Consider the following 11380-nt stretch of genomic DNA (forward strand, 5'->3'; position numbering starts at 1 on the left):
CATTACAGATAAAGGTGATGTCACTAAATAACTTTCTGGAAATTATTCTGCCTTAAATACAAAACTTTTAACATAGGGGATCTGCATTATGTAACATGTATGAAAAAAAAAACCCCAACTCTTAATTTTCAAAAATCAAAAACACCAACAGCGCAATCATAACAAGAGTAGGGGGTGAAAGGCTGGGAGATCTTTAGCAGACTGACCCAGTTAGTTAAACAGATTCTAGGATTTCACCTTCTTCCCTGGCATCTGCTAGCTGCAGAGGCAATTTGTATAATATACAGGCATCAAAAAAGAGACCTGACAGGCTGAGCACAAACTTTCATGAAATTTCACGAGAAATCTGATGGGCAAAAGAAAGAAAAATCAAAGAATGAAGACTGAAATAGAAAAAAATGGAAACAAAATATGTCTGAGTCTATGTTTATGGAAAGGACTGCATCCTTGCCTACAAATGTGGATTATATACACATTTATATTAAGTCAGTTCATGTGTTACACCTGACAATTCAGAAAGGATGTTTCTCATGAGAGGTGGAACGAGGTTCTATTCACTTGGATCCTCAGGCCCCAGTCCTTTGTCCTGGCTGGTTGGTGGTCTCCGCACAAGACTCAACAGCATGGTATATGAATGGATAAAGCTTGATGTCTGGTCCAGGGGTGGAACAGTTTCTACATTCTTCATTGTAATATCGTAGCAACAGCTTATATACTTCTCCAACAGTCAGTTTCCTTTCAGTAAGGAACGTGTGCATGCTGTAAATGTCTCTCATCAATTCTGAGTCCCCAAAGGTGAAATAAACCACATCTCGCTCAGCTACAGCAGCTGCCAGTATCTGTATTAAGGCTTTTAATCTACCAGCTGCCTTCTTGTCCACTGCTTTGATGACACCCACAGCAACCGTCTGTCTCGTGTCACTAACAGCAAAATGGCCCAGAGGAGGATAGTCAGAGAAGCTCTCAAAACACATGGGTTTGCCAGGAACCATATCAACGATGGCAGCATCTCCAGATTTCAAAACTTTGGGGCCATCTTCCAGCTTTGTCCCAGAAGGACAATCAATCTTCTCCTTCAGCTCAGCAAACTTGCAAGCAATGTAAGCTGTGTGACAATCCAGCTGTGTGACAATCCAGCACAGGTGCATATGCAGCTCTGATTTGGCCTTGATGGTTCAAGATAATCAACTGAGCTGTGAAGCCAGCTGCTTCCATCGGTGGGTCATTTTTGCTGTCACCAGCCACACTGCCACTATGAGCATCTATGACAGACACGTTCTTGACATTGAAGCCCACATGGTCCCCAAGAAGAGCTTCACTCAAAACTTCATGGTGCAGGAAACCACTGTCTCACTGGTATCTTCTGAAGAGCCGTATAGAATGCACTCATAATTCCATGCTACGGAGGGATGGAAAGAGACGAACGTATTTCCATCAGCTCCCATCCCGCTGGTCAGAGGTTGTCCCGTGGCGGTGAACTCCCTCACCCTTCATGGTTACCACGTCACCAATGACCAGGAGTTTCCTATACAATAACATCAGAGAAGTGCCAGCAAGAAGCACAGGACACAAGATGCAGCTTAGATGAGGACTTCTGGAGGCTCTGAGCTAGTTGCCTCCACAGTAATCGTGTAAAATGCAGACCAAGAGGATAGGCAATTAAGTTTTGCCAGATTTAACAAAAATACAATATGCTCAGTTAAATATGAATTTTCAAATCAACAATGTATGCAATATTTGGGACATGCTTATATTAAATAAATTATTCATTATTGATTTGAAATTCAAATTTGACTGCATTTCCTGTATTTTTTTCCAACTACCCTATGTACAATGCACAATTGGGCACAGAGGCAGGCCGCACTAAGCCCCAGCCCTACCTCTCCAGTCTCCTTTAAGGACTTTGTCTATCTGCCTTTGAAGATCTTTAAATTTCCCATTTTTCCAAGCTTTGGATATAGAAGTAGCTCAATTATGACTGATGACCTGTGGCTTCTCTGTACAAGGCAGGAGAGGTGGCAGGGGGAAAAAATGCAGCCAGGTGAGATGAAGTGGGACACAGAATTTCCAGTTCTTCAGGGACTCAAAGCCCAGGAAAGGAATCCTGTGCTTGACACAGATAAGACCTCCTGCTGAGCAAATCCAGGCAGGTGCTGGACTCCTCCCCCCATGCCCCGCCATGGCTGTGAGTATCTGCAGCAATGCCAAGGCCTACAGGGAATGAAAGAACAGAAATACTAATTTTCATTAAAAATGAGGATACGAATGTCAAAAGCCAGTGCTTTTTTCCTGCAAATCCTTTTGTTGTTTTCAGGCACAATTCTCTTCTCAAAAATACCAAATGTGATCATCTTAAAAACATTCGAGTTAGTAGATGCTTCTTATTTTGAGTTCAGGAATTAAAAAAAAAAAAAAAATTAAGTGCTTAAAAAACAATACTATCTATATTTTTTTCTCATAGCTTCAAAATTTCCAGAACTTTTACATTGTTCATCAGTGAGGCCTCCTCACCCTTGCGCTATCAGAAGCCAGACTTCCCTCCTGCCCAGGTCCTTAATCTAACCAGAGTGACAGCTCCACTTGAATTCCTGGACTCTGTCCCTCATCCCTGGTGAAGATGAAGCTGAATTGTATTGAAGCTGTGTTTGCTATATTGGGACCTTGAATCTCTCTCACACCCAGGGCCTCTGGACAAGAGGCTGAAGCTGCACGCTTACCTTCACATGGGATCGGCCCCATCAGCAGATGTCTGAGCTGTAAGAATTCCAGAGCATGGCTTCTACTGAGTCTTAGTTCCCAAAAGTGGGGTGGAAAGGACCATGGGGTCATCTTGGCGAGCCTCTTCATTCCATCAATGAAGATGCTCCATCCCACAGGTCGTAGGTAACTGGTCCAAGATCCACACCTGGATTTTGCCATTCGACAGAATCAAGAGAAGAACCCAGTGCTCCTCCCATTACCCCTACAACAGCCTCACCCCACTGCCCCATCCTTCCCTCTGAGTGTATGTTTGTATTGTCCCACTGTGGCAGGAACTTAGGTGTGATAACAAACAGAGCTCCCCTACATAACCAACAGGGACCAGTTTTCAAAGGCTACAACGGCAAACTTTTATTCTTAATGACTCGGAAGGCGTATCAGAGCCTCATGTCGCCCAGGGCAGTAACCATAAACAGCTTCCTATAGAGGAAATCTGTATGCAAACCCTGGTTCTGTCATTTAATATTCATGTAACTTTGGGCAAGTCACATAATCTTCTAGAACCCCAGCTTGCCTGAAGACTGGACAGGTGATCTCTGCCCGACTCATGGAGTTATGGTGAGGAGCAAATGACTTCCCGTGTCCCAGGCAGTAGCCACTAGCCACGTGTGGCTATTTAAGTTGAAACATAAATAAGACAAAGTAAAAATTCAATTCCTTATCCACACGACATTTCGAGTGCTGAGTAGCCACCTGTGACTAGCGGCTACCATACTGGACAGGACAGATATAAACACCATCACAGGAAATTCTATTGCACGGTGTGGCACAAGGATACTCAAAACTCGCCTAAGTCACTGGGCCCTTCATAGTTTAGTCCCAGGCTTCCTGTCCAGGTTCTTCTCCTGCCACACCCACCCCTCTGCTCCCTTATATTCTATACCAAACCACATGTTCTTCCCGGCTGGTACTTCCACCTGTTCATGACTTGCTTCATGTGGTTTTCCTTTGTTGAGAATGCCCTCCCTACCCTGTAGCCCATGCTATCCTCTGCTCCCGTCTGCCTAGAAAACCTGCTCACCCCCTGGCCCAGTGCAAAAAGTTCCTTCTTGGAGGCAGTGTCCACAATTCTCCCGGAAGAAATCAATCAGTCCCTTTTCTCCGGATCCGAGGCACTGATGACCCAACTGCAACCTCTACACCCTGAGACCGTTAATGTGCTGGTCTCTGAAGCCCTTGAGGGCAAGGACTGGGTCTCATTCATCTTTGTTCCCCAGGGGTTTTGCCCAGTGCTGGGAAGAGCAGAGATCTTGGTCAACGTCAAGACCATGGACCTCATTTCGTGCTACCACCATGCTCCCTCAGCACAGTGGTTCCCAGTGCTGGCTCAGTGTTAGTTATGTGCTTTTAAGAGAAAAGTTTCCCTACAGGTTGCTGGTTCCCCCTGAGCCAGCAAAGATGTGGAGAGAAGCCGAGTTGGAAGCAGGAGCTCGAGCCATGGTGGCGGCCATGGGGAAGAGGGCAGTTGAAGAAAGCAGGCTCTGAGGGGAAGAGCTGGTCGCGAGGAGGGAGGGGACGAGGAAGGGCAGTCCCAGAACACAGACATGGACCATTCTTTCCTAGTGGAATACTCTCTGCCTGACCTCTCTGACAAGCAGCGCTGGCAGCTCTCCCAGCGTCCCACGTGGGTATTCTTGTCAGGGCACTGCCCTACACACCTGTCCCACAGGCCCTGGCACCAGCAGAGCCTCCTGTGGCTGGAGCCCCAGTGTCAGCTCCAGGACCTTCTTCCAAATGATTGCATCCATGCCCTATTCCTCACTGCCTCTCCCACCGACATCTTCTCCTGTGTTCTTTTTTTTTTAGTAGACTATGCAAATCAGTTAAACAAGAGAAACGTATATGCTTTATGTAGTGTACCTGTCTGATTTCTTGGGTTTTTTAATAAATTTATTTTATTTCGTGTTGGCTGCGTTGGGTCTTCGTTGCTGTGCACGGGCTTTCTCTAGTTTGCGGCGAGCGGGGCTACTCTCTGTTGTGGTGCGCGGGCTTCTCATTGCAGTGGCTTCTCTTGTTGCAGAGCACAGGCTCTTGGTGCTAGAGCTTCAGTAGTTGTGGCACGTGGCCTCAGTAGTTGTGGCCCGCGAGCTCTAGAGCGCAGGCTCAGTAGTTGTGGTGCACGGGCTTAGTTGGTCCTCGGCATGTGTGATCTTCCCGGACCAGGGCTCGAACCCGTGTCCCCTGCATTGGCAGGTGGATCCTTAACCACTGCGCCACCAGGAAAGTCCTGTCTAATTTCTTATTCCTGTTTTTTATTTTAATTTTTTTCTAACGCAATTATTTTATTACAGTTCCAGAAGATACTGTAAGCCAAATATTTTTGGACATTTTGATTTGGGGAAGAGTTTTAAAGATACACATTTTTTTTTAAGAAAAAAATTTGAAATCACAATACATTTTAAATCTCTTATCCCATTAGCTCTTTTTCCAATCATTTCTTAGGAAGAAAGTCTTTTCTTTTTTAGGTTACTAACTTTTTAACTTAATTATTATATACCTTAAAAAAATTTTTATAGAGGTAACATTGATTTATAACATTGTATAAATTTCACATGTACGACATTATATTTCCATTTCTGTATTACTCTACAATGTGATCACCAGCAAAAATTTAGGTCCCATCCATCACCGTGCAGTTGATCCTCTCCTCCTGTGTTCTTAGTCTGATGACCAGCCCCACCATCCTTCCAGCTTCCTGGCTAGAAACCTCCTATCAAACTTGGTCTCCCCCTTCCTTCTCCTCCAAGACCATCTCCTGCCATTACTCAGAAAGTCCTGCCCATCTGACCCCTGCGGTGGCCGTAACTCTCTGCCACTGGCCTTATCGGGTCCCCATCTCGTCTCGCGTGGACCACATCAATGTAATGGCTTCCCATCTGGGTTCTTCCTCTCTAATCTGTGGCCCTTTCCTTCCATCCTGTCGGAAACATCCCCCTAAAATACAAATCGTTCTCCTCCTCCTGGTCTCTGCTTTCCACCATTGCCCCCGGGGGCAAAACACAAGCCAAACTCCTTAAACAAACACTCAAGTCCCTCCCAGATCTGACCCCCACTTACGTTGGCTGCCTTCCCTTCTCTGGGACACACCATCCACTTTCCCACTTGTGTGTCTTTTCTCTACTTCCCCTGTCCCCACCCCACACACAGCTTCCAAGTTCAGCTCAAACATGACCCCCTCCGTGTGACCCTAGGGACAGGCTGCCATTGGCTTCACACCCGATTCCCACATATACGAGCTGAGGGACCTTGAGAAGGTTACTGAACCCCACCACGCCTGTTTCCTCATCTGCAAAACAGGACCATAGCATTGCTGACCAGTCATTAGCAGACTGAATAAGATACTTCATTAAAAGCACATACGTAGCACCTGGCACGTGGCTGTTTCTTTCCACCACTGGTGGAGATGGTGGTGTCTCCCTGGCAGATCTCGCAAACTCTGCCTCCCCACTTCAATCACAGTTTGCTGGAATCTCCTGCAGAGGGCTTAATTATTTGGCTCTGAAATGAGATTGTTTTTGTCCATGGCTGCCTCACTCAGAAGACTCAGGAAGCCAGTCTGGTTTACCTGTCACCTCCCCAAGCCCGGCACAGAGTAGACCCCAGCGAGCCTCCTGCCTGGATCCTGCAACATCCACCCACTCCCAATAAAGGTCTCTTTAATTCTGACTCCACAGAGGTCACACGTGAGAGTGTGGGCAGTGGAGAGGGTGTTTGTGAGATAGTGCGTGAGAGTGTGTGAGTCTGCTGGAGCACGTGTGTGAGTGAGAGTGTGTGTGAAAGTGAGTACACGTGAGCCTGTCTGTGTGTGAGTACATCGTGTGAAGGGGGGTGTACGTGAGTGGATGAGAATGTGTGTGTGAGTGTGCGTTGGACCAGGCTACTTTCCAGTCCAAATCCTGTCATTTTCCTGTCCCTTCGGCTATCCTTGTGGTCAGAATTTCTGCATGTCTGTTAACAAAGCTACAAAACATTTACGCAGCTCGTTTCCACTGCTCGTTTCCTACACTACAGAGAGTGTGCAGGGCTGAAGAGGAATAAGACAGCATCACCAGGGCCCCTGAGGCATGCGCACCCCTTGCATGGAGGGTACAAATAATATTCCATCCTCTCTAGGTGGCTTGTCTGTTTGGCAGTTGGAGGCGTTTGTTCTGTCTGTATGATAAGATTAGCAAACATTCATTGAACACTATGTGCCAGGCATTTTACCCATCAGTGACAAGCAAACTCTCAGAGGTTGTTACTCTTGTTATTTCTAGTTTAAAAAAAAACTAAGGCACAGAGAGTTTAAATAACTTACCCAGAGCTACACAGCTAGCAAGTGATGGAGCCCAGATTCAACTCAAGAAGTGTAAAAATAACGCTCGTGTGTGTAACTACTACATTTACTGCCAGAAGTGGCTGTTTCAGGCTTCTGTTCCACCCCCAATGCTGCTGAGATGTGAGATGCTGAGATAAAGAGTGTGTGTGGTGGGCGAGGAGGGGGGCCTCAGCAACCAGAACCTGAAAACTGGGCAACTTGGGCAGATGCTGGAAAGAAGAAAAGAAGAATGGGAGCCAAGGAGACATCTCGTGGTTCTCAAACATTCAAACATGTAGGTCTCTGAAAAGCACCCTGCCTGGATTGGAGCGGAGTGCAAGTGACCCAGCCTGAAGGATCAGCCTGACACCAGGGGAGTGCCAGTTGGACTAGGCAGCAGTAATTTGTTCCCGGTTGAAGCCAAGCCACTTGGAGTTGTGAGATCAGCAGATGTCAGGGCAGGGTGGGGCTGCAGAAGCTCAAGCTAGCAATCAACCTGTTACTGGTGTAACTAGCGCTTCCCCAGGGGCTGCAGTCTTGGCTCTCAAAATGAGGCTCCAGGGCCACAGACAGCAGGAACCCCCCCCCGCAGAGAGCTCAATAAATTGCAGATTTGGGGGCCTCACCCTACTCAACCACAGGCTCTGGGACCTGACCTTGCAATCTGCATTTTTCACAAGCTCCTTTAGTGATTCCGATTTGCTCTCAAATCCGAGAACAGAAATGCATAGCCAGCTGTCTTAGATTAGGTTCTCCAGAAGCAGACCCTGAGAGGAGGGTTCTTACACAGTGATTTATTATGAAAGTGCCCCCAAAAAGGGCAGATAAGGAATGGGGGAGCAGGACAAGAAGGGAGAAACCCAGCAAGGATGTGAACTCCAAGTCCAGCAGAGGGTGGCGTCCGCCCAGTCACCCAGGGACACAGCAGGGTAAGTCATGCCTCTGGGGTCAGCCACCCCAAGTCCTTCGAGTATCAAGATCTTTATCACATCTAAGACTTTGTTAATTTTCTAGTCAAAACGGGGTTTTTACTGGTGCCTTGTTTATTAGCATGAAGAATAATGGAAATGGGTTCTCTTTGTGAAATTAAAGATACGTACAATATGTAGATTGGCTAAAAATAGGTTAGAAACACTCCCACCTCTCATGAAGAGGGTGTAAGAACCAGCCACACCCACCAAAACCACCCTTCAGCATCTGGGAGAAAGATGGCACCTGGCAACGAGCATAGACTTCCATGAATACACGAAGGCAATAGAAGTGGGAACCGGCTCTGTCGAAAACGGGTACAATGGCCAAAAACCAGATTGTGTCATCTCTTCTGATGACAAAAGCCTCACATAAAGGCTGAGAGCACTTTGAAAACAACACAGTTTTCTTGTAACCTGGGAGAGAGAGTTGAAGAAACTGCAGCTGATGGCAGAAAAAACTCAGATCTACAATTTTGCAAATGGCGCATTGGTTCAACACCAGGAACAGAATGAGAAAGGGAAAAAAATGACAAGAAAAATGAAAGATGGAAAATGAGTGGTGCAGTGCATTAGGAACAATGTCACCTGTGTTCAGATCTATGAAAAATCAGAATAAAAATTTCATCATCATGTTTGATGACAATTAGCTGTGAGATGATAAGCAAGCTCTGTTCAAATCTCCATACTGCTTCTTATTTTCTTTTCCGATGTTCAATTATCTTTATCACAAACATTTTACTTGCAACTATTTCAAAGTATTCCTTTAATTAGGATCAACTCTTTGGTTAGTAAATAAAAGTGGTTTTTATTAAAAAAAATAAAAAGAGCTCAAGCAGGAGGCTAACTCCCAACAGAGCTTCTAGCTATTATTCCAACAGAGAAGATACTATGCAGTGGTATACTTGCAGAACTGTGTAAAGTTTCAAAATCTGCCTAACTTCTCCCACATCCAGTAAAACAAAGATGCAGGTAGGTTGAGAGGCGATGGGCTTACCTTTGGTGACAGGGAGGAAACTGTCCAAAGCCAGTCTTTGTTGGGGGAGGAGCAGAGTAAGAATGGAATGGAAGGTGACAGCTCCCCCAGAGAGAGAGGAGGAAGCTACTCTGATGAACTGAAGAGCGGCCATCACCTGTGCAAGGGCCCTGAGCCAGGCCTTGGGCTAGGTCTTTCCCTTACCTGATCCCATTTAGTTTTCCCAAGAAGCCAAAGGCTGTGTCTAGTTTTTCCCTTTACAGATAAGGAAACTGAAACCCAGAGGGTTTCACTGACCTACCTGGGTAACTCAGTTGGAAAGTGGCAGGGTCCTGGAGGTGCCCTGCTTCAGAAGTGTTCCAGGCCCACAGGAGACGTGGCAAAGGCCTTGCGGAGGGAGGGAGCGGGGGAAGCCTGAGAACTGAGGGGGCACGGTGAAAGTGGGGCCCAGAGCGAGATGGAGAGAGGAAGGAGTGGGAGGCCTTGCTGGTCAAGGCAGCTCCCCCTTTGGAGAAGTCCTCCAGACACAAACCAACAGTGATAAATCAACCCCTCTGCGCCGGCTGTTAAACTGATGCTCTCTGCTCCCTTAGGCTCTGATCAGGGGAAGAAAAAAGAAAAAGAAAATCTTTGTCGGTGAGTGTCCAATTACAAAGTGGAGACACAGAAAATCTTGGACCCAGAACCTGCAGACTCAGCAGCCTCTAAGTTCAGTTTGCTTCAGATTTCAGTACTTGCAAAAGCAAGGGTCCCTGGAAACTTCATTCTCCTATTTCTTTCCTCTCTCTCTCTGTCCTTCCCTCCTTCTTCACCCTTCCCTTGTCCTGTCTTTTATTCGCTCAGGCAGCAAGTATTGCCGACACCCACCATTAGCCACACACTAAGGAAACGATTTCCCGAGCATCTTCCTTTCCATTATCTCCTCTGACTCTGACATCCACCCCGAGAAGTGTGAAGTATCGTCATCCCCATTTTAAATGATGAGCAGACTGTCTGAGGTTCCACAACTGGTCACAGGTCGTGTGTGGACTTGAACGCAGAACTCCCTTAGTCTAAACGCCTTGGTTTGTGCTGTTTTCCCCATACCCTAGAGCCTCACCCTCACCTTTTCCGATCTGAGTCAACTGTTGAACAAACTCAGCCAACCCCATGAGCTCCACCCCGACCCTGTCCAGGTTGCCAGCAGAGGAAGGACAGGCAGGGACAGTAAAAGAGCCGCTTGGCAGGCAGCCCTGAGTGTCCCAGGTCATGGGCCAGGCCAGTGCTGGGCTCCAAGATGAGCCAATATGGCAGGGGAACAAGAGACCAAAGGAAAGAACATGTTAACCATCTTCAAATCTCATACTTGAGAGGTGTGAACACTGAGAGCCAGAACACCATGAGTACCCGCTCCAAAGGGGTACCCAGGACCGGGGGCTGGAGACAGTCAGAGGAAGCTGCTGGAGGGGCAAGAATGGGAGAGAAAAAAGGAAGGGGGGGGTAGAGGTGGAGGGAGGCTGCCCCCAAGGGATCAGGGTATGGAAAGGAAGGTGGGAGTCGGACACCACTCACTGAAGGACCAGTAGGATGAGTCTGGTTTGAAGCTTCCCGACATCACCAGACACCGGCAGAGAGAGCCCACTACCCCCCCACCCCCTGCTTCTTGCAGGGAGTCCAGGAACGTATGAATGGAGGGAGGTCCCTGACACTGCCTGGAGGGCTGAGAGGACAGAGATGGGAGGCAAGACAAGGCTAACCTTGGAGGGGAGGCCCGGGATGGGGGCAAGGAGAGCAGGGCTCTGGCCTGAAAGATGTGTTTGGCAACAGAATCTAGAAATTTTGCCTGACCCAGAGCTTCACCGCATGTTCTTTTCTGTTTCTGTGATGACAAAGATAAAGAGGGAGGAAAACAAACCATGAAACATGCAGAACTCCTCTCTCACCTCCCCTGACCTTGTAGAAATCAACCCGGTGGGGAGACAGGGGGGTTGGAGAGAGCACAGGAGTAAGTCCAATGTAGAGCTCGAAGATTCACTCCGGATTTGGGAAGGTCACCCTGGCCACCTGGGGAGCAGCTAGCAGCCAGCCTCACCTCTTCCCACTCCCACCCCCTGGCTTGGGAAAATGATCAGGATAAGCTGCCCCCGAGGTGGGCGCCAGCACAGGTCACCCAGTCTCTGGAAGTGACGGCCCATCCCCTTATCTCTGCAGCTGTTAGGCAGCCTCGCAGGAACAGGCTCCGGTTACAGGGTATAAACAGCCACAGAATCAGCTGGCTCTGGTCTGGCCCCTGCCCTTGGCTTCTGCCTTAGGGGAGGGGCGGGGCGGGGAGGCTGGATTGGAAAGGTGGGCCACTCCCTCTCTACTCTCCACCTCCTCCTGTCTGCACTCCTCTGAATT

General features: G+C 47.7%; 1 protein-coding gene across 1 annotated transcript; it reads right to left on the reverse strand.

Moving 5' to 3' along the window:
- Positions 1–419: 419 nt before the first annotated feature.
- LOC114487262 (poly(ADP-ribose) glycohydrolase-like) lies at positions 420–1228 on the reverse strand. Its single transcript, XM_055079030.1, has one exon. The coding sequence runs from the start codon at positions 1146–1148 to the stop codon at positions 567–569; it is 582 nt and encodes a 193-aa protein (XP_054935005.1). The 5' UTR covers positions 1149–1228; the 3' UTR covers positions 420–566.
- Between the last annotated feature and the right edge of the window lie 10152 nt (positions 1229–11380).

This window comes from Physeter macrocephalus, chromosome 2 (genome assembly GCF_002837175.3).
Source record: "Physeter macrocephalus isolate SW-GA chromosome 2, ASM283717v5, whole genome shotgun sequence".
NCBI lineage: Eukaryota > Metazoa > Chordata > Mammalia > Artiodactyla > Physeteridae > Physeter > Physeter macrocephalus.

What these genes read in the sequence shown, in the direction of transcription:
- LOC114487262 (XM_055079030.1), bottom strand. Translation starts at nt 1,148, where the DNA reads ATGCACCTGTGCTGGATTGTCACACAGCTGGATTGTCACACAGCTTAC.